This window comes from Halichondria panicea, chromosome 17 (genome assembly GCF_963675165.1).
Source record: "Halichondria panicea chromosome 17, odHalPani1.1, whole genome shotgun sequence".
NCBI lineage: Eukaryota > Metazoa > Porifera > Demospongiae > Suberitida > Halichondriidae > Halichondria > Halichondria panicea.
In genome coordinates, this window is record NC_087393.1 from 3,762,681 (window position 1) to 3,785,643 (window position 22,963).

A 22,963-nucleotide genomic window follows, 5' to 3' on the forward strand; every position below is an offset into this window, starting at 1 on the left:
TCCAATCTGCCACAATTACTAGTGTTATTTCACTCATTGTCCATCCTGATGAATCAGCACTAGTACCAACGATTCTTATCGATGCAAAACTTTTTAGAGTGTGTTTGTATGATACCGACAATATTAGGTATCTCGTTAGCCTAAAAGCCCATGCAATTATTAAACCGTAATTTTACGATGTACATGAGTAGAATAATAATAATAATAATAATAATAATAATAATAATGCTTGAATTTGCTAAGAAAATTAATTGTTGTGCTTAGTATTAGATTTTGCTAGCACAAAAAACAGGCAAAAAAAGAAAAAAATGACAACAACAACATAGTACATGGAAGTCATTTCAACTAACGAATGTTTCACTTGTGGGAAGCCCGATGATTGCCCTACTCCAGAAGCCTGAGTACTTTACCAATAGCAATCGTCTTGCCTGCAACAATACAAAACCATACATAGTAAACTGTGTCAACAGCTGAGTCATCACACGTCCAAGAAATTGTTACATTAGACAATGGTGTTGTACCAACATGGTACCACGTTGACATGGTGCTACTACATTAGGCTCTGGTGAACTATATAAGTACATAATGTATGATTCAATCATTTTAAGGGACTAAACTGCAAGATTCAACAACACCGGCCCAGTACAGTAATAAGGAAGGAAGATACATGTGCATGTAAAAATTTCATTGTTCAAGGGCTGAAAAACTTCATGCCAGCTTAGTCTACAAGTATTACAGCTACCACACTATATACATACCTTCATCTCGTAAGGTAAATCTTGCCATTTGAGGAAATTCTTTGAATGTTTCCAGACAAATAACTCCAGCTGTCTCCAATACTGCCAGGACAACCTGGTCTTGTTTCACAAATCTTGGCCTTTGGGATGCTTTTTTCCCTGTCTTTCTGTCAATTAGAGCCTTAAGTTGCTACAATGAGAGAAATCAGTATAAACATTCTTGTTGTAAACTGTAGGTACAACAAAATTAATAGCAAAGTACGTGCATAATAGGTACAGAGATTGAGCACAGTAACTGATAAATATCACCCATTAAATCATAGATAGAGTAGTAACAGGGATTGGAAACGAGATCACGTGCGACAATGACTCCAACGTTGCCTCTTGAAACCATCCGCGTTTCGGTTCAGAGTGCAATAGGCAGTGGGCGTTAACCTGTAGCAACTAAAACCATGCTAAAACTCCTCTTCTCCAGCTTCTAAAGTTGGGCTGGGCACAACCCAGCCTATAAACCTCTTGTGGTCATCATTTGGAACCACATTAGTTGTGAATTTGTTCAAGTTTGAGTTTCAAGACGATCCTACAACACTTTGGTGAGTTTTTATATGCTTTTTCTCCCTAGAACCAGAGTTTAAATAATCTTTAACCTAGAAAAAGTATAATAGTGTTTCCATTAGTGAGCCACAATGGTGTTGATTGAAAAACATGTGTTGCTGATTTCAAGTATCAACTATGCTAATTGATTTATGCGTTTATTTGTACCTCTATGCAGAGGTAAAGAGGTTCTAATTTCACAATTTTTAGTTATAGGCCAAGCATAGGAATAGGTTCATCGTAATGTCTTATTTCTATGCATTCTTGTGAGAAGTTACACCTTGCTCAATTCAGTAGGTAAACGTTGAACATGTCGACCGTTTGTGTATGCAGATATGCCTTGAAGACCCAAATTCCAACATCACCAGGCAAATGCAAGAAAGAAACAACTTCAGAAAGATTATGGGATGCCTATATAAGTCATAAAGAACACGAGTAGACAAAGAAAAATTTGTTCGTAGTTTTTGTAAATTTTCCATATAAGCTTCAATTCAGTTTATAATGTCATAAATATCACAATAATAATGGCCAACAGACAGTTGATATTTCCAAATGGCCAACAGGCATAATAATATATAATTCTGCCTTTATAGAGCCTATAGTGTCTCCAAAGGAGGGTTTTGCTCAATCTGGCTGATGCTACAAGCTCTCCCCTACAGCAGGTATACAGGAACGATCGCATTTGCTGCTCATCAGTCCTGTCTTCTGTCTTCTTGCTACTCATAGCCAGCCACCCTCGGTATAGCCTCGATTCAAGCCTGGTAGCCTGGTTTCAAGGCTTGATCATATACATGACGTCAACCGAAACACGGATGGTTTCATCCTGTTCTATTGCGTTTCCAATCCCTCTTCCTCCTCTATCTATGATTAAATAGGCCTTTTTACTCAACTAACCACCCACCCACACTTACAATGAGATGAACCTCCTCTACCACTGAGTGTATGTGCATTATAGCACTGTAGCCGGCGCAGATGATGGACTTGTGCTCCAGGACTGCAATCTGGGCCTCAAACTTGTTGCCAACATGACACGGGGAGGAGGGGTCACACAGGACGAAACCGGGAGAGATGTCCTAGTGGTAGTACAAGAACAAACGTTGTGCATGAAAAGCCGTGATCGTCTAGAGGTTAGGACATTACGTTGTAGCCGTAATAACCCAGGTCACGTCTTTTTTTTACAACAACAAAGCTACAAGAATATTCAGCAGAACAGATCTTAGACAAGAAGTGATGTGTATACTCACCTCTTCCTCGATTCCTTTTAACCGCAGTTTAATGTTGTCCCCAGAGTAAGCAGTTGGTACCTCCTCCTCTACTCTTAACACACTTAGCACTTCCACAGACACCTGTACACCAGCATACACTCATAACACAATTCACCACAATGGACAAGTGTATACACAATAGCACAACACAAACAAAGCTGAAAATTACATACACACTGTGATGCACACTCCACTTACTCTATTTGGCATGAGCAGTAGGATAGACCCCTTGGCCACGCCCCCCGACTCCACCTTCCCCATCACCACTGTGCCCATGTCCTGTACAGGTAGAGCATTGGGTTATGAGCACTGTAATCACATGAGCATGCTCAATACACAAAATACACATGCACTTATAAGCCAACCAAATATACAAGTACATTTTTGATCCCCAGTCTATACATCTGTATACCGATAAGGCTTTTTGTGCATGCAATCTCTACACCACATTATCCGACATTGATACTTAATTCCTACCTTGTACTTGTCTGCTATGGGCATTCTAAACGGTCCCGTATCTTCCCTTGAGATAAGCGGCAGGTCGTTAAGGTAAGTGATGAACGGAGGACCGCTGCATACAAAGAATGACAAAATGTTAAGTAGAAAAAACAATTGGTACACAGTATCCCTGAAGAGAACCGTTTCTATTTCAGTGTTACCAGCTCACCTGTACCAAGGGCATGTCTCATCAGAGATGGGGTCCTTGAGATTTGCACCGGTTAAACCCGACACAGGAAGGTAGTAGATATCTGGTGCAGAGAAAATTAAGGACATTTATGTACTGTACTGTGCATTGGCAATACACACCCTAACACTAACAATTTTCTGAGATCGACTCACCAGTTTTTGGGAAGCCAACCTTCTTGAGGAAAGGCGTCAGTTTGTTCTTACACTCTTCATACCTGGAATGGAAGGTTATTAATGTACAAGCTAGTCTGAGGGCCAGACCTAATAGCTCGGGGACAAATCAAGTAGAGCTAGGATTAGGTCTGGAGACTCTTGCAGCATTTCCGTGTGCTCTAGCGGAATGTGGACAGAGCCAATGAAATGCATATCCTATGTCATGTGATTTTTAACCCAATGAAATACAAATAATTATTGCATCTGTGGAATTTGGATACAGGTAATGAAATGAGAGTATTGCTACATCTACTCCTTCTTTATAACCTCCAATATCACAGTCTCCGCCCTATTGACAATCCAAGAGCACATGGAAGTGCTGCAAGAGTCTCCAGACCTTTTCTCTTCCCCCTCCCCCCTCTGAGAAAAGGTCTGGCCCTCAAACTATGTTACAAGCTAGCACAAGTCATTATTATGAGTACAAGGAACACATCAACATGTATAAGAGAGGAGAACTTAAGTATGGTCTACAGTACTTTGCTTTTGTATATGTAACACTTACTTCACACTGGCATAACACATAGAACACTCATTATAATAATGGATGACATGCCACACCCACCTTTCCTCTGACCACTCGACTGTGGGGTCGTCCATCTTGTTAATGAGTACCACGAGATGTTTCACACCAGCTGTCTTCGCTAACATGGCATGCTCTCTACAGAAATAGAGGGCATTGCATTAAATAAGCCAAACAGCAGAAAAATGTAATGTTTCAATCCCTAAAGAGACTGGAATTGACAGATAATTCAGTATAGATGCACCCACATGAATGTACAATGTACACGAGATTTGTACTAGCTACATGCACTGTTCCAGTAGTTTACAGCCTGTTTGCAGGGAGGGTGCCACAAGCAGGTGAAAAGCTACCGAAAAGTTTCTCTGCCCCTCTTCCAAAACTCAGAGTCACAACCACACGCAATAATAGTACATGAATGTGATCGACAGTGAGCATAACATGAGGGGACACACCCACAATAATTATTATCAATACCGTATAGCGGGGAATTTTCAGGAAGGGGGGTCAAACATTTGTAGTTGTAATTTTAGAGTATATATTTTGTGGTTGCTTGCACTGCAGGTAAAGGTGGTCAATGATTGCTTCATTCGTGGGTAAAATACTTGAGCTCAGAGATTCAACAACGCAACTTTGTTTGTGATTCATTGAATGTTGCGAATAAATCTAAACCTACACCATAGATACTGTACACTCCGGAGTGTACAGTATCTATGCCTACACAGACTAAAATAACTTGCTTCAACAACATAGTGACAATTTAACAACAGTGACTTTAATTGCAGCTCCCAAGCTCCAAACAATATTTACACATTATCTCCAACCGTACCTGGTTTGACCCTTCCTTTCGAACCCTGTCTCAAACTCTCCCTTTCTTGCTGATATCACAAGTACCCCGATGTCAGCCTGGGCTGCTCCACTGATCATGTTTGGCACAAAGCCGGCGTGACCCGGAGCATCTAAGATAGTGAATCGCTTCTGTTCTGTTTCAAAAGACGCTCGGCCAACCTCAACAGTCTTGCCCTGCACAGTGTGAGAGAGTGATAATCACCTAAAATTATGTCATTACACAATGATGCATGAATACTACACAGAAGTGGAAAACGTATCACTCACAATTGGGGAATGCGAGTATAATTACTTGAACGATAGAGATTTACTGTATGCAAAGGCACGTTGTTTTTGTCCAAAACACTGACACCGCGCAATTAATAGTCACAATGAACTCTTTGAACCCACTAGCTAATGTAACAGTATATTATATGTAGATGCACTGTTCCAGTAGTTTACAGCCTGTTTGTAGGGAGGGTGCCACAAGCAGGTGAAAAGCTACCAGTAAGTTTCTCTGCCCCTCTTCCAAAACTCAGAGTCACAACCACACGCAATAGTACATGAATGTGATCGACAGTGAGCATAACATGAGGGGACACCACAATCATGCTAAGCCTTGATTTATGATTCTGTATTTGCAATAAGATACAGCTACAGGGATTTTCAGAGTTCTTGCATTTGCAATGTCTAGAGCAGAACTGTCCGCCCTGATATTTTTGCGACATTTTCAAGTGATCTACATTGAATTTGTTGCTGATCACGTGCAAGTCATGCAATAAGACAGGTATTTTCGCTCAGAAGCAAGAACTCAGAAATTTGATACTAACCACCTCTAATTAAAATAACCACAACTTAGGTCTAGTTTTTACCACACGAAATACGGCAATTCAGGATTGCACCACTCTGATGCTACCACAGCTACCCACCGGGCCCTATGTTGGCACCACAAGGCCTATCCACCCACGGATGCACCTCGCACCTTGTCCCTTTCCTCTTGGTTGGTATCGAGGGCCCAGGAGAGGTACCAAGTCTCTCTGTTTTTCTCTTTGGCTTCTCGCTCGTACTTTTCCAAAGTCCTCTTGTCCACTTGTCCAGTCAGGTACCTGGATAATAAAAGCAGTGCTCACAAGGCGAACTAACCAGTACACGTACTGCATGCGTACGTTCCAGTTAAGAGAGGCACCCCAAAAATCAATAAGTTCAGAATGACCTTTTTTTGTGTGACACAGCTTTAGAGGTTAGAGGTAATTACATGAATTCTCACGTACATTAGATGACCTCCAATGGTAGACTTGCCAGCATCAACGTGACCAATGAAGATTATGTTCACATTCTCTTTCTCATCTACAGCCCTGGGTGCCACTTGCATGGACAAAGACTTTGCAGAGTCCACTTTAACCCCTTTGGGCTTGCTACCGTTCGTTGCTTTCGGTCTTACTTCCTCAATCGATTCATCTTTTGCTGCCTCCGATGTTCTTTTTTTGTCCGAGTCAGAGGTGACCTCTCCTACTGAAGTAGCTACTGCTGTGGTTTTTGGTGATTCAGATGGCGAGTCATCTTCAGCTATATCCTCCCATGAGTCGACCGGTTTGGGTTCAGGCGGAGAAATGGTGGGTGTGGTCTGAACAATAGTGGGTTTCGTCACAGTGTGTCGAGGGGGTTCATTAAATGGTTTCTGAGGTGACTGATCAGATACACCTGCACTAGATGCTGGGGTAAGGAAACAGACCGTAATGTCATACAGGTGTATAAGGAACAATGTATGTCTACACAACACATGTAAAGGAACTGTTCACTTCGTTCAGCAACACATCTAGAAGACTTTATTGTGATCTCTACCAAGATACCCTTACCTGGGAACGGCTCTTGGTTAGGGTGTGAGTGTTGGGGTCCCTGCTGACTGCTTCCATGCATGGCAGCTTGATGCTGCATCATGTATCCACCTCCTGGATAGACCGGACAAAGGTCAAATCATGTATTCAATTGCACAACACCACTGCAATACATACAAACTAATTGACACTTTAGGAAAGAATGAAAGTTTGACCCTGTGCATTCTAATACTTGGCAAGCTTGGCCTTGAGGAAATTAACGACGTTAGACAATTAACCTACAATGCAAACCTACGTGGAGGTATCATGTTAGGTTGCATGTACATTCCAGGGGGGCCTCCATACATTTGTGGGTGATGACCTAAGGAAAATAGAGATCATACAATTACTCAATTGAACACTGAATGTGTACGTATGAAACGTGAAAACTTTACATTTACATACTGAATTGTGAGAACGTACCACCATGTACAGGGTATCCACCGGCGTACTGAGGAGAGTAGCCAGGGGGCATGCCATGGCCGCCGGGAACGAATGTTGGAGCCTGGACATTGGGTACGAAGGAGTTGGCGTTAATGTTCATCCTTCCAAACTGTGCATTATAGTCGAATGGCATTCTGCCCGGTCCTCCAGCCTGATCATTGGACATGGTGACTTCGAGGGACAGGAAACAGTTCACTTGGGTAGATCTATACCAAGCTTCTTGATGTATTGATGTCTATGTTAACAACTGTCCTGAGTCAGTAGATCAAAGGCAGATCAGCTAGCTAACTTCAATTAAAAGCTAGAGACGCTTCAGGAGATTGCTAGACGTACCTGCGCCATAGCAAAAGAGACGGCCACATGTTTCGCTCGCAGTCACGTGGCTTGGTTTTGCGTCGGCGATCCTTGACATTCTTGACATCATCTTACGTAACAGATTATCTGCCAATTTAATATCGAGAGTTAAATTTAAAGCAGAGAAAACAACTCTGCAGTTTTAGCTTGAGTAAGAGACAGTGTGTGACTTCCCTCTCATCGGCCCTGAGTTTTTAGAAGTAGGTAATCGGCAACTCCTAGATCAGAACAGACATAGATATAGAGTCTTAGAGATAGATCTAGCTATGTGCATCATTTAGAAAACTCATTGTTTATTTTGATAGACAGTCCTTTAGTGAAGGTATACTGTATGTAAGTCTGACTGATTGTAGTGCCTAGCTCTGTATGTTATAAAGTTTGAAGAAACTCTATTTATTTCTCAGGTAAGAAACCAAAATGGCCGAAGGTCGTGGTGATCCCCCGGCCATTTTCACCCCTCAAGAGGAGGAATACATTCGCGAATATGAGGAAAATGGGGACATTGATCAACAGCTCCTGAGGGACAAAGACGTTGCCTCTCAGAAACTATGGATGTCCTTCCAAGACTCAGCCACTGCTGTGGCTCATCTTTTCAGAGGTAATTCTTTCACTTTGTTTAACAGATTTTTGAATAGGCACTGACAGTGTACAAATAATTATTTATGTATGTTGTGGAGCATCGTTATTTATAATACACACACACGCACTCAGTAGCGAAGTGCTGAATGGTATAGTGTATTAACAGATAGTTGTGCGCCTTATGTTCATTTTGTGTGATCACCGTCAGCTTGTTATTTATGTGTGTGATGGTCATGCCCAATTACGTGACACGTGTTCATTATCCACAAGATCTCTTCGATGGTGCCCAATCTTATTTGATCACTTATTGGCATTCCTGTCCATGCAGATTGTCAGTACCAAGCTGGAGTAAAAGCTTGGGTGCCTTTCCATGAGAGTGCTAGTGCTGTAACTCATCTATATAAAGGTACAGACTATAATAGAAGCTTAAAACGGTCTACTCTAAAAAGTTGGTTACCCTCTATGATTCAATTTATACAAGTTGTAGCAAGTCACCTCTGTGCTACAGCCACTGTTGGTCTACCCAAAAAGTGTGTCGTCTATAAACAGGTTTAACCAAGAGTTCATAAGTTTCACTGTAACATTTTTGTAGGTGTTTCCTTTTTATGTGTATTTCAGCTTCTGTAAGCTATAATTATTTTGTATGTGCACTAGCTCCTTATCTGCTCTTAGCCTCTGTGGTTTGGCGGTGCTTTGTAGTTAGACTTGTATTGTAGTTGTTGCTCGTGTATTATTCTGACGTACAAGCTGTACTCCCTCTTTAGACTCCGTGGATGTGTGTCGGCAATGCTGTGATTCAGGAATAAAGTATGGACAACGAAAAAGAACTAAAGAAATTGTATCGTGGGTTAAAAGAAAACGCAAACATATCAAGAGAGAAGAACTGCTAGCCTTTCTCCTGGATAAGCCGTATTCAGAGTCCTCTAAACACGAAGATTTTGAGCCATCTGTTGGGCACCAATTAAGTGGGTTGTCACTGGGTCACATGTGTCCATCTGGAATAAACCATTACCAATCCCCGTCGTATCCGTCCCCGAGTGTGTCTCCAAGGAGAAGACTGTGCAGAGAAGACAGTGACGGAGAGACTGTGGTCAATTCTAGCGGACGGAAACGATCAGCAAACAGCAGTAGTCTCGATGTGGAGTCTGGGTTTAGCCCAATTGCTAAACGTATAAGACTGTGATTGTGTTATTTATTGTTACTATAGCTATTATGGCATCACATGAATTTTGTTGTTCAGTCATTTACCCTCGATCATGATATAGATCTGCTGATTCAAAAATACTACCCCGGTATGATCAGTTTTTGAAGTATGGCCCCGCGATATAAAATTATGGTGTTAATTTCTGTTGAAGTCATAAAAGCTGTGTGGTCTAGGGGCGTGACCAACTATGGTTTTCAGTAAACAAAAATAATGGGTGGGGCTCGTTTGCACTTTTTGAGGTTTTGCCAGAATCTCTAAAACAGCAGCTCTAACCTTCTGCTATTTCTGTAAGAGCTCACAGCAAAGATATCTAAGACAGTTAGGTGTATGTAGAGAGTGTAGGTTAGATACACAGCAGGTGATCAAGCTATACTACAAAAGTGGTTCCAATGTCAGACACGCCCACATTGTTTGCTCCTCATCAAGCTGCGAAAGAGGGTAACCATCCTCTTCTCAAGAAAGCCAGCAGGAAGGATGTTAATAGAGGGGATCAAGATGGATGGACGGCTATGCACTGGGCAGCCTGGAATGGGAATCCAGAATCACTCAAAATACTTATTTCGAAGGGGTAAGTCGACATGTACGTAGCTCATCTCTTTTAACAGTGCAGTAGACTACTACACTAGCTATTAAACAAGATGCCATGATAGCTAGATCTACTGCATAATTATGTACTATTATTGGGACTAGCATTAAAAATACAAACATACCATGTTACTAGCTAGAGCTGACACACATGTTGAATATCTAGTACACTATAAAATCCACCTACAGAGGAGAGGTTGACAATCCTGATAACAAAGGAAGTACTCCACTTCACATTGCAGCAACATATGGCCATGAACAAGCACTGGAACTGTTAATCGGCAAGAATGCAAATCTGTTTGCACTGGATAATAATGGCAGGACAGCTGCCAAAGTGGCTGCTTCCCACCAAAAAGTTGATTGCTGTCGATTCCTCGATACTCTGGGTGTCCGATGGGAAGTACAAAACCATGAGCTTGTAACAAAGCTTAAAAAGAAGGCAATGAAGGATCTTCAAAAACGAACAAAGAAGGTTGGTGAGTCAAGTGGCACACGAACACCAGCTTCATACGACTATTCAACTGCTCCTTCTGGTCTCTCTGGAAGCCCTCGAAAGGCTGCAAGACCTCCGCGTCCATCTTCCGGTGGCCCTACCGGAGGAAAGGGTGCCAAACTATCTCTGCAAGACGCGCTTCGTCAAAACTTTGAGCTTCGTACAACAGACTCCACGGAGAACATAGGCGATGGTGGACTAGGAGCAAGTAATAGTGCAACCGAGCTAAATTATCCAGGCTCAGGCAGCAGTACATTTCGAACAGTACGTCGACCAAACCAAGGGCCTCTCATTAATGCTCTCTCTGGACTACCACTTAAAATTGAAGCTGACGATGCAAAAAATGTACCCGGGGCTATAGTGGCAGGTTCAAACTCAAATGGACACCGATTACCAAGTATGCAATTAATTGGATCCCAAGCTACTTCCTTCAAAAACGACTCCCCACTCTCAACCTTCCTGCATTCATTGGACCTCGTTGATTACGTCGAGAACTTGCACAAAGAGAAGCTGGATCTAGAAGCACTTGCAATGTGCAGAGAGGAGGATTTGACTAGCATTGGACTTCCTCTAGGCCCGCGAAAGAAGATTTTAAATGCTATTCTTAAAAGACGTCGAATTATCGCTAGTCCAAGCAAGAAAATGACTGAGTCAGAATTCTAGACATGCATCACTTAAAATAATAGAGAAAAAGGAACTCATCTGTTTTGTAACCTATAGTTAATTCTACTTGCTATTAAATTATATTATGTGTATACTGTACTAGCTACATGTTTAATGTCTTTTTTTAATACTGAGATTTAGTTATGTGTGGACAACATGGTTTTACAATTAATGCACAGAGTGAAATAAGTGACCAAAAGTTGAGCATTGTCTTGATACGACACAGCAGAGTTATGATGGCACACATGTGTATACTACATGTATTATACAAAAAGTAAGAGCCAAACTTAATACCTGAAAGATGTAATTGGCATGACATGTATTAAAGTTAATTATGAATCTTGATGGCCTTCTCAAAGGTGTATCTGACTCTCTTAGGGTTCTTATTGATGTGGTCCAGACCAAACCAGGGCATTCCCAGCCTTGGGAAGTAAATACCTGAGCGAAGAGAGTTGTCAAAAAGTGCACAGTTCTGACTTACGTTCTACCTTTGGACTTGCTGATGTAGAATTGTATGATGAAAAGAGAGTCATCCTCTTCTGCAACATGAATGAGCGCTTGAAAAAATGTACACACAATCAATATACATCTAACTAACCTTCAGACAGGTAATCAAACGGAGCTATTGTTTGAAGAATGGCAAACTTCCACTGGACGATAGAAAAAAGCGAACATAACACAAACTTCATTACAGTTCTGGTACACAATCTTTGTACCTTCTCAAAGTCTCTGTCAGGAACATCTAAACGACACTTCACCCTTTCCTTGATCGATGATAAGCGCTCACCCTAAGGCAACACAAAACAGAATAACTATGTACACGTTTAATACACCCTACTTCAAGGTTACAGTAAACCCTGTTTGCTCATGAATATTTAAATGCTATGATTAAAGTTTGAGCACATAATAGATGATAATTAGATTTATATCCCGTTGCTACGTTGTTGCTAAGTGCAATATGCAGCATAATGCACTAACCGCTAAGTCATAATGCACTAACCACAAAACGCCCTTCTGGCATTAGACTGACATAATGAAACAACAAATACAAGTATCAACCATGCAGGGCACTGTATGTTTAGCACTTGAAATATCTTCCAGTGGAACAACCCAAACTAGTAGTTAAATAACTAGCTCTGTCTTATACAATGCTTTTTACCATACTGGAGGGCAGCTCAAAGCGTTTTTTTTATCCAGGCCAAGAATCTCTCATAAAATAATGTACTTAAAATGGAGGTCAGAGCCAAGAAAACAGACTCATATGGCTTTTTTTAAATATCTCTTCGAGGAGCGCATATAGTGAAACTACAGTAGACTATCTATCTATCTATCTATCTATCTACAGTAGACTATCCAGCCATGAAATGACTACCGTAATTACCATAATTAATTTTAAGCGCCACGTCAGCATCAGCATAAATTTTTAGGCCCTAAGAGAAGCGCCTACCGTTGAAGTAATTATTTTTCTGGCGCTTATAAATGAGACATCAAGACCATCATCCTGCATCTTTGACTTCCATCACACTACCAAACAGTTGTCTGGCCAATAGCTACAGTTATGAATATTGTTCACGGGTGAGCTTTCAACGGTACAGCTAGCTAGCTAGCTAGCTGAGCTAGACCACACCCATTTCTCTGTATAACATAAGCGTCACCATAATTAGCACCAGCTGGGCTGAACGCAATTTTTGGGGTTCTAAAAGATGTGCCACTCAGAAGTGGAATTAATTTTTTCTGGCGCTGTAATTACATCTGCGTTTCTATCTCATGAATAATCAAACGGTTTAACGTAACTTACATCAGTGATCTTGAGAAGAAAGGGTACTCCAAACACATTGTGCGCAGCCTGAGTATGAGGTAGCAGTCATACATTACATGTAGCTGGTCTTGATTGTAAAATCTTACTTTGTGAAAGTGGGCCACTGGTATCAATGCCTGGCTGTCCTCCAGCTCCATATCTTCTTTAGGAATTTCCTACAAAGGTTTGTGTTTAACAACTGCCTGCAGCAGCATAAGACACATACGTACCTCTACTCTGTACATCTTCTGCGAGACTAAGTCACTGACAGGTTTGTCTAGTGGATGGATGTCAACAATTCTGTTGGTCATCACTTCTAGCAATCTGTGCTCAAGGGGATGGATACAGTCATACAGTCATGTATATATAACAAGTCATACCTCAAACACTTGGTTCCGTCTTTGCTAAACGTAATCTGCAAAGGAATGCTGAAATCTGAAATGTCCACTTCATACATGTATTAAGACACATACCTCTTTCTCGGCTTCATTTAGAAGCTCTTCAACTGTCCCTGTCTTGTTCACGTATACAGTAAACTCTTTCTGCGAAAAACAACAACAACATCAAAACTAGTATGCACTCTAGAACACATATCTTTACCTCTTCATGGAGCTTTGAATTCACAAAGACACATCGAAACCATTTCTTGTTCTCAAACTCATGAATAGGAATCGTCAGCTATATAGAAGACATAATTATATGCAAATGTTGGAAGAAGATATGCTGCTCACTCTCTGATATGTCAGAACTAGAGGAGACTCTAGTCTGTTTCTAGGACCTGGCACAATCTCTCTGAGGCAACCTTCAACTCCACAGCGAATAGCCACATCTGTGAACTGTGCCCTTTGAGTCCTATGAAATACAAATGTAGTACAGTGGTGGTCAACATGTACGTCTAATAACATACAGTTGAGGTCTGAAGAACTGTAGCAAAAGTGGATCAGTATTGAGATGTCTTGCAACAGCACCAGCAAGCTGAAATAGAAATAGGGAAATGTAGCAACAAGCTGAAAAATGTGCAGATCGCTCAAGTTATCACGCGAGTCTACACACTCAAAGTCCCCGGTTCGATCCAGGGCAGAATCAATCATTATTTTTTGTGCCTGCAGTTGAGCCACGAATTTGATTATTCGAACCCGATCATCCAGATGATTGATTCAGCGAACTTTAATGATATTCATAGCTATTTGCACGTGTGCATTAAGTGTCCACGTGGTTGAAAGCTTTTACGTTGCTTCTTAGCAGTTCTAAGCAGCTAAACCCCTTCGGCCTAGCCTAACAGTATAGCTTGCTCTTGTTCTGTCCAATGATGCAAGACTAGTACATTTGTAAGAACTCTGAACATCGTTTGTTGATTTTGTATGCAGAGGCTACTCGAATTATTGATGGGCGTGGCTCATTGATGAGTCATACTGGTATCCGAATATTTCAGGCATCCGAATGAGATGAGGTGGGGACACCAGGTGTTTGGATATCGAGGCTCAACTGTACTACATACATGCACACACATTATCCACTAAATTTGTTTGTTTTTACCTCGGGATATCCCATCCTTTGGTTCAGTGTCAGTACAAACCCTGGGTCGTTAAGAATAGCCTTGTCGTAAAATGTAACTACAATGCGATTGTAGAGATCTCTGAAGTAGTCCTCCACTGTTGGAAGTGGTAATCTGCTCGCTATACAATCTTCTCTTTGATAGCAGAGTATGTCACCATCACGCACATCCTCATCCTATAACAGTAATTAATAGTGTCAAGTCTCCTATATTAACATACACAACTGAAAAGGGTCGACACAACAGTATTAATTCCTACAGTTGATGGAGCTAACATTATACTTACACTGCACAATGGTTGAGCTGGCTCAATTCTCTCCACCAGGTTTGGCTTTATTTCCTGCGGCAAAAATGGAACTAACGAATGTAACGCACAATAATTATAACCAGAAAGTTACCTCAAAGAGTGCGAGTGGTGTGTTCACAGGGATGCACGCTTTCTCACAAAACAGTGGGAAAAGATCAACTGTGGTACAAAAATTTACATACGTAACTTCAACATTCAATTCGACTTACCAAATTTGATGGTTACTGGTACAATGATATGACCCATATACATCAGCATCCCCTTGGTGGGGTCGTAGTACTTGTAGAACAGAAGAACATGATCTATAGACAGAATATTCAAGTCGTACATGTACATGTACTCACAACAAAGAAGTTGGTAACTCACTCCGACAATCATAGGAGGGTAAAGCATCAAGATGTTCCGCCTCTGTATGACATTTTATTATTATGCAGTATTACTATACAATAGCTGTAATTACCAGGAGAGAGAGTCTCCACAAAGACACTCCACTTTGGCTTCATGTCAGCATGTTGGAAGATCTGCACAAAACCAAAATGAGCACCAAGTGGTGGCCATGCAGTCATAATTATAAAGGCTTACTGATTTCTTGACATCATTTGGTTTATCCACGTATGTTGGTCGAATTGTTCCATTGCTCCTCTTCTCAAACGGCCATACACGAATCCGAGCACGAGTATAACCCTGCAACATGAAAAATAAAACAAATGCTCCGATACAATTATGCTTTAGTATTACACACTCACCAGTGTATTGGCTAGCGACTGGTGAAAGACACTGAAACTGCTGATTTTGAGAATTCTGAAAGTTCTAGAAAAACAAGAACACATACCTCTAAGTGGCTGAACAAAAAACTATGTACAACTTAGGTACATGTATAGATATCTACATTGATACTAGGACAGAATTGATGTATGGGTGGCTGACTTTGGTTTGACTTCCTCCATGTCAACAAGATCAGATCCCTGGTGGCCCTGAAAATCATCCTCTAGGTACACGTCCACTGACATGTAGAGATGGGCCTCACTGCGCTCCTTACGCCGCTGCATCTCAGCAAGTCTGTCAGGCGGATAAACAACGAGTACCAACTATAAAATACACACAAAATAGAGTACATGTACCTACATGTACCGTATAGCGGGTAATTTTCGTGGGCAAGCTGGCCAACACGAAAATTTTCCCCACGGAAACGTTGGCGTTGCTTACCGTAACGCATGCAATGAAATTTATACTCACGAAAATCACTGTTTTCCAGTTAAACAAATTTTTTACCTCACGAAAATTACTCGCTATACAGTACACATAGGGCAAACACAATCTTGTTCCATGAGTACTGCCCTACAGTACATGCCACGTATAATTATGAGAACTAATAGATGTCTTATGCTTGCTGCTAGCATTAGATACAATTTACACAGCTCACTTTTCTTCTGCAAATCTTTTCTTCAGCGATTCCGAAATGTCTTTCTCCACCACTTCTTGTAGAACATTGTCTACAGGCACACACATCACAAGCACATAATGTACATTGCACACTCAATGCTTACCTAGACAGCTGTCTCTAACGTAGACCAACATGTAGGCATTGGTGCAGTTTCTGATTCCAAGAGCATCCTGAAATAGAACACAGTAAATGTGTGTACATTTTGCCACGCATATACTCACATCTGATCCACCAAAGTTGTTCTCAATGGCGTCCTTTCGAGAGCACTGTGAATCATGAGAAAGTTAATAATAATACTGTGTGTCGTATTACTAATACTAACCGTTGAGACAACATCATCGTCAAATTTGAGCCACTGTAGAAACAAACATTTAAAATAATGTACATGTATAATTATATTGAGGCAACATGCACGTACTCTATAATAAAAAACGGCCACCACATACACTTTCTCTTCTAAAATGATACACTTTATCCCGAAAGTTACCATGAAATATCAACTAACCCAGGCCCTACTACACTCACTGTATACACTCACCGTCCCCTTTCCACCAGGATTAAGGTAGGCCACGTAGTGCCCACCATAGTTGTCCCCACTGTGGACCAGGACAGCGTGCAGTGTGTACCGGGCTGGAGTATCCTCCTTCACCTTCAAGAACTTCTCAAGATCAAGGTTCACTGGAAATTCATACCTATACATACAGGAGCAAGTAATAAGTTAACCTGAGGGAAACGGTAGTGCATAGTGCTGTACCTCTTTAGGTGGGATTGTGTGGGATAATTACGTACATAGATATAAATTAGGTCTATCAGTGATTGAAAAAACTATAAAATTCACAAGTGGGGGGAGAGATTTTTCTTCGGGGTGGGTTATGCTATGTACGTACATACATCACACAATACAATAATGTAGAATGGGCAGCAGTGCATTGGTATACCTACAGTACAAGTACATACCTGTCATTCAGCTTGATGTTAGAATCAGTGATTGGGTCATACTGAAACCTCATGAGGTGGAGGTGGAGCACTGGGGGGAGCTTCACAAACACTACTCCTTTCTTAGCCTCCTATGTATATCGAAATTAAAATTGCTAACAAAGGGGTCTGGGAATAATTTCTCCAAGGATTAAAAGGTATTCTGCTGTTATTGCAGGCCTAAAACTCAGCAACCTAATGGGATTAGCTATCAAGTGGCTAGTTCAAGGAACTGCTCCTCTCTCTGACCTGCTACCTTGAAAGAAACCCTTCACGCAGTCCAAATCTTGAGTACATAATGAATAGACTTGTAACCCCTGCCTACCTGTAAGCCATGTTCTCCAGCATCGTACTTGTTTTCTCCATCCATTGTCTCCACCTCAACGTAGTCACGGAATGACTCTATCACTGCATACACAACAAAGAGGTGAGATGAATTATAGAAACAGCAAAACATTGCACAAGATCTATCTAAAAACTGTGAATTTTGGCACACTATAGCTGATACAACGTGCAGATTTACAGGACACAACTACATTGCTTCATCATATTAATCCCCCTTACCCCCTCTCCCCCACACACACACATAGTGCCTAACGTACCATTCTTCTTCTCCTTGACATTGAGTTGAATGTCAAAGAAAGTTTCCAACCGAGAGGAAACATAGTCTACCTGGGTGCAGCGAATGTAAGACTCCATCTGACCCTCGAACAGAGCAGGAATAGTGCCCTGCAAATAATTTGTAAGCCACCAATAACGTTTGCAGATCTCTAAGGTAACAAAAGGTCAAATTCCATTATTATAGTGGAGCTCCCAAATAATAAGTTCACGTACCAGATGAAATTCTAGGGGTAATAAGTATACAAACGTACATACATGTACCTCTACCAAGGTTCCCTTCATCTTGTTCTCGATGTTATCCAGTAGCTGTTGGGGAAGAAACAAAGCAGCATTGGTGCAAATGCCACAATGGGCTGTTGAACACTTACCACACGAGACAACTCTTGAATGTCATGCTGCATGAAGATGTCTAGAGTATCCCACCTGTGTTTAAAATAAGCAGTCATTATAACCATATAATAACTAAGCCATGTCAGAAAACATACCCAAATGACTTCGTTAGTTTCTTTGTTCCAACAGGTTTGTCGCTGTGCGAGTGTGTACACACAGAATAGATAAGCTGTATACGTGCATGTCACAATCTTACTTGTGCTGCAGCTCGTAAAAGAGCCTCTGCAGTGCCAGGGGAACACTCTTGACCGGGTCGTCCGAGTCAGTGGGCATTAGGTACACAGCCTGTAGAGCAGAGCGCACAATGTGCACATGCATGTATAAAATGCCCTCACACAAACCTTAACCCTCAACCTTTCCTCACACACACTAATATAAAAAGCAGGAGCAATCACAGTGCTACAGTATATAAATTTATTTTCAAAAATGAAATACCATATTTACTTGATTAAACGCCCGGGCATTTATTTCAGATCAAAATCTCTAGAGGGGGCGTTTAAACGAGGCAGGCATTTAATCCAGGAGGGCGTTTATTGTTATGTCTCCTCCAAAACTCTTGCACAGCAGCAGTTATTGTGCTCTTCTTGGGCTGCTGTCTCAGCTTAAATTTAAGTCATAGGACTGCCCTCTGTGTCGGTATCTCTCACTCTGCCATCGATGCATCATAAAAAAGTATTTTTATTCTATGCTGCCACGCTTGCAACTGGTTCCACGTGCTATTACAGCTCCACCCACAGTGCCACGCCCCATACATAGGCGATTATTTAAGATGGGCGTTTATTGACAGACAGAGCTTTTACCCTGGGCGTTTAAACGAGATGGGCGTTTATTCAAGGAGGGCGTTTAATTAAGTAAATACGGTACATGTACCTACATGTACCTCCACTCCTCTTTACATGCAGTACTAGGAGTGAGAAACTAAGTACCGTATATCTTCTAATTTATCGGACAGCAAAAAATAATTATTTTGGAAATTGTCTGGGTATAATTGGAACAGATTTTTATAGAGCATGCGAAGTGTCCGGAATAATTAGAACAAGCAAGCAGCTGCATGCGAGCTAGCTAAGTTTAATAGAACAGGGTGTATGACTGAATAGTTGCACTAGCTATCTAAAACTAGCTACTCAAAGCTATCAACTGCAGCACTCTAAGTCTTACTTGTCTATGAATGGTAACTCAACTTTTCAAGGTATTGTCCGAACAAATGTAATATTAAAGTACTGGAGTGTCAGAACAATGAAAATTGCCCAAAAGAGTGTCCGGGATAATTAGAAGTGTCCGATAAATTAGAAGATATACGGTAAATGACTTATGCACCACTCAAATTATACATCAAGGCTGAATCAAATCTCCCAATAAACAACAGTGTTTAAACATGTACGCACCATACCACATAACACACACTTCTCCCCCCATCCACACACACACACGTTCCCAACTACGACCCATACCTTTCTCAGTTTGTTGGTGCAGTACAGCGTCTGAAGGAGGGAGTTCATGTAGCAAGTGGCACCCTGGTTCTTGAGACCAACAAAGCCAGTGTGCTTACGAGAGTCCCAGCTGCACACAAATCACGGCAAATCTCATCCACATAACACACATGCACTTGTACATGTACGTAGTACTCTTTCAAGGGAGAAATTATGGGAAGACCGGTATACAGTCATGTACTTAAAAAATGGACCAATATAAAAACAAGTATAAGAGTAAGCATGCCTGACCAGCAACTATGAGAGTACATCGCTAGAATAGACTCACTGAATGCCGTGAGGGGCCTCTGCCTCTACTATAGCCTGGAGAGACACCTGGTCGTCGAGGACAAATCCTTTGCTCTCGTCCAGCACATCCTGTACAGCCACAGTGTCATATATACATACATGTACATGTACATGCATGAATGTACACTGTACTTGACAATGAGTAACTTTTGTTATCAATACAAAAACTTTCTATTTACAACTATACACAACAATTTACACTAACAACATTTGTGACCAACACTTGTACCTTCATTGCCATTAAATTGCTGTACCCCCAGTCATTCTCCCTAGCACAGAAGCAGTGGTGAATTTCTCGTGAGTGGTTGTTCTCCGGATCTTTCCAGTTGACGATGGTGATCTTGGCACGAGCAGTCACGTTCCAGCTCCTATTATAACATAAAAAATAGTGTATACATGTATCCCGTACACTTTACACTGTTACAGTAGTTAGCGCTACTATTTCTATAGATTCATCATTTGTCCTTAAGTAATCAGTGTCCAAGAGGATTTCTCTCTTCCATTGACTTATGAAATGTCCAGAAAACCAAAAGATGATATTTTACAGTAGAGCTACCAAGAATGCACACAAGCTACAGTATGTATGTTACTTGCTAAATTAATGTACCATATAATATGTTCGGATAGCAACAAATTATTGAAAATAATGGTCCGAGTATACATGTACTGGGGAACAGCCCCTTACAGCGCAAGTGAGATGTTCGGAATAATTAGAATAGGCATGCAGCTGCATTCAAGCTAGGAGTTGATAGAGAGAGTATCGAACGCATGCATACGGTGCATCAGATGTATTCAGAAAGTAATGTGACTTCGTGTCTGAGATGCGTGATCAATAATGACAATTTGGCAATAACATTATCGAGGCAAGTAGCAGCTCCAGGTGCTCGGATTTGTCAGTTACTAAGCACAAGGTCACGTTAATACATCTGATGTAAGGTAATGCTTCATTCGATACTTATTGTGAACTCTCGCTAATAGTAGGTGCGACTCAGCTATTATTAAAACTAGCTAACCCTTGAGCTATCTAACTGAAGAACTCTTGCTTGGAATGTATCTTACTTTTTCAAAGTATTGTCCAAAAAAATTTATGAATTAAAGCACCTGAGTGTCCGCTGTATTAGAATAACAAAAATTGGCCAAAAAAGATTAGTATCTATAGAAGTGCCTGATAATTAATATTAGTATAGCAGATATATTATTTCGAGGGTATAAACTTTTGCAGGAAGACCAGGATTTCAGATTTTGGAGTGTCAGCCTTTTGGCGCATGAATGCATGCGATACTAGGTATAAATGTTCACGCACATGCTTATAATCAGCGAAATATGCAAAAATTTATACCCTCGAAATATATACAGTATACGGTACCCTCGACTTACATCAGTTGTTCCCAGGCAGATTTGAAGAATCTATTGCATGGGTGATAGTGTGCATGCACTTATTCATTCCCAAAATATGGAGATTCCGTTTACATTAGTAACAAATTTTCCGTAATATTTTTGTCTCAATGACTGAGTTCCAATGCCCTTTATTGAGTCAAAAAAGCTTACATGATAGTTTAAAGCGAGAAGAGGCTCTCATCTACCTCTACGATGGTCGCGTGGTCTGGTTGTTTTCACAAGCAGCAGTTAGAAACACAAAAACTTGCCACAGCCTGTAGACAGAACCAAGCACAGACATTCTGACCATACGCCCATCTAAAATAGATGAGAGCCTCTACTGGCTTCAATAGTGTGCAAGCCTTCTCGATCAAGGCGATAGAGGGAATAAGCTATAGATAGAATGGATTCCCTAATGGCCATAATTATTCTGGGGAATGAATATTAAGTGCATGTGCTCTTTCACCCTATTCTCCCTCCGTTAGATATCGGCCTAGGAACAAGGGTAGACTTACATTGACTCGGGAGACTTGGGGTTGCACTGGACAAAGATCCCAAGACACTTGACTTTCTCTCCGTCTTGATTTACTTCTCGAGGCATTACCATCAGACGCCTGTTATAGAATAGACAGAAATAAAACCAAAATACTTATTATGCATGTACGCTATATAGTTGTAGCCAGTGACACCAAAAAAATTTTAGATATGAATTGTGATGAAATATTTAGGGCAAGCATGAACACGCAGTACAAAAATTAATTGCGTTACCATGGAAGATTTCGGATAAACACAGGTTCACTGAAAGATTGATCTGATAGCTTGTTGATGTTGCTGATAGTCATTACCAAGGTACCCTCGGATTGACATGGGTCATGGTCTTTATCGGTACAGTTTGGAGGCCTTCCTTGGTCTCCGTCTCCCTGCTCTGGCTCAGGGGATCCCTCCACTTCGCTACCTACCTTAGGACTGTCCTCATTAAACTGAGGAGATGGTGTATCTTCTCCTATAGAGTTGGGGGGGGGGGGGGGGGGGTGAATTGAGGTTTTTGTACATAGTGGTGCAAATGTTTTTTGCAATTACATATACAGGGCATTCTTTTCATGATGAGTCTAGTACTGCTTACCAATGACGAGTGATTTACATTTCTTAACAAGTTGCATGTAGTCCATCTTGCTTAATATTATAATTCAAAAACCTTTGCAAATGGGGTTCATACAAGCTCCATAAAGAGCACAGCAATTTTCATAATGTCGCCAAGCAACCTGAAGGCTTAAACTGCCCCAGGCTCACCATTTCTGCTTGGGCTGAGATCTGTTTCCATATAATCCACACTGTCTGTTTCTGCAAGCTCCTCCGACATCGTCTTCCTCCAGTCTTGCTTGTGTTCTCTCTTTTGCTTGCCTGCTTCCAGTGGAAATACTTTAATTGACTTCTTAGCTAGCTTGAGACGAGACAGTAACCCGTGGCTATTTGTCTTTCCCCGAGAGCTCTTTGAGGGAGCTAAGTTTCCTGTGACTTTAGAGCCGAAAGAAATCGTAGTCACAGGATCTTTGCTGATCTTTACACCGATTTTGCTTTACTAGTACTCGAAGCAAAAAAAAAAAACAAGATTTATCTTGGCGCTTGGTCTTGAACATGTGCCACTAGCAGTATGGTAGTAATCGTCAAAATAATAAATCCT

The 22,963-nt window shown here is 41.1% G+C and overlaps 4 protein-coding genes across 5 annotated transcripts; 2 read left to right on the plus strand and 2 right to left on the minus strand.

The window, feature by feature from the left end:
- Positions 1–182: 182 nt before the first annotated feature.
- On the minus strand, positions 183–7,548 carry LOC135351139 (eukaryotic peptide chain release factor GTP-binding subunit ERF3A-like). Its single transcript, XM_064550072.1, has 15 exons — positions 7,139–7,548; positions 6,972–7,037; positions 6,698–6,790; positions 6,113–6,554; positions 5,824–5,947; positions 4,843–5,036; positions 4,059–4,154; positions 3,437–3,498; positions 3,264–3,345; positions 3,074–3,167; positions 2,795–2,875; positions 2,576–2,677; positions 2,243–2,404; positions 759–927; positions 183–428 (listed from the first exon to the last, which is right to left on the minus strand). Exons 1-15 carry the CDS (start codon positions 7,323–7,325, stop codon positions 385–387), a joined length of 1,998 nt encoding a protein of 665 aa, XP_064406142.1. The 5' UTR covers positions 7,326–7,548; the 3' UTR covers positions 183–384.
- Positions 7,549–7,562: 14 nt separating this feature from the next.
- LOC135351155 (HUWE1-associated protein modifying stress responses-like) lies at positions 7,563–9,335 on the plus strand. 2 transcript variants are annotated; one of them, XM_064550096.1, is made up of 4 exons: positions 7,563–7,713; positions 7,918–8,111; positions 8,421–8,498; positions 8,857–9,335. In XM_064550096.1, the coding sequence occupies exons 2-4, from the start codon at positions 7,931–7,933 to the stop codon at positions 9,273–9,275; spliced, it is 678 nt and encodes a 225-aa protein (XP_064406166.1). In that variant the 5' UTR covers positions 7,563–7,713; positions 7,918–7,930; the 3' UTR covers positions 9,276–9,335. The 2 variants fall into 2 exon arrangements, with proteins under 2 accessions (XP_064406166.1, XP_064406167.1); XM_064550097.1 differs by having other exon boundaries at positions 7,566–7,717.
- Positions 9,336–9,489: 154 nt separating this feature from the next.
- On the plus strand, positions 9,490–11,196 carry LOC135351149 (ankyrin repeat and SAM domain-containing protein 4B-like). Its single transcript, XM_064550088.1, has 2 exons — positions 9,490–9,864; positions 10,071–11,196. The coding sequence occupies exons 1-2, from the start codon at positions 9,686–9,688 to the stop codon at positions 11,035–11,037; spliced, it is 1,146 nt and encodes a 381-aa protein (XP_064406158.1). The 5' UTR covers positions 9,490–9,685; the 3' UTR covers positions 11,038–11,196.
- Positions 11,174–22,955, minus strand: LOC135351137 (ubiquitin carboxyl-terminal hydrolase 7-like). Its single transcript, XM_064550070.1, has 39 exons — positions 22,573–22,955; positions 22,051–22,285; positions 21,798–21,896; positions 20,135–20,273; positions 19,886–19,974; positions 19,579–19,687; positions 18,324–18,412; positions 18,223–18,264; positions 18,106–18,160; positions 17,999–18,043; positions 17,719–17,845; positions 17,442–17,524; positions 17,099–17,208; positions 16,680–16,833; positions 16,464–16,496; positions 16,363–16,407; positions 16,245–16,311; positions 16,121–16,190; positions 15,625–15,756; positions 15,444–15,507; positions 15,280–15,381; positions 15,158–15,218; positions 15,064–15,105; positions 14,907–14,999; positions 14,789–14,856; positions 14,677–14,730; positions 14,372–14,566; positions 13,743–13,810; positions 13,567–13,687; positions 13,436–13,513; positions 13,309–13,377; positions 13,216–13,250; positions 13,066–13,159; positions 12,943–13,011; positions 12,836–12,883; positions 11,754–11,825; positions 11,636–11,687; positions 11,526–11,576; positions 11,174–11,475 (listed from the first exon to the last, which is right to left on the minus strand). Exons 1-39 carry the CDS (start codon positions 22,640–22,642, stop codon positions 11,366–11,368), a joined length of 3,339 nt encoding a protein of 1,112 aa, XP_064406140.1. The 5' UTR covers positions 22,643–22,955; the 3' UTR covers positions 11,174–11,365.
- Positions 22,956–22,963: the final 8 nt, after the last annotated feature.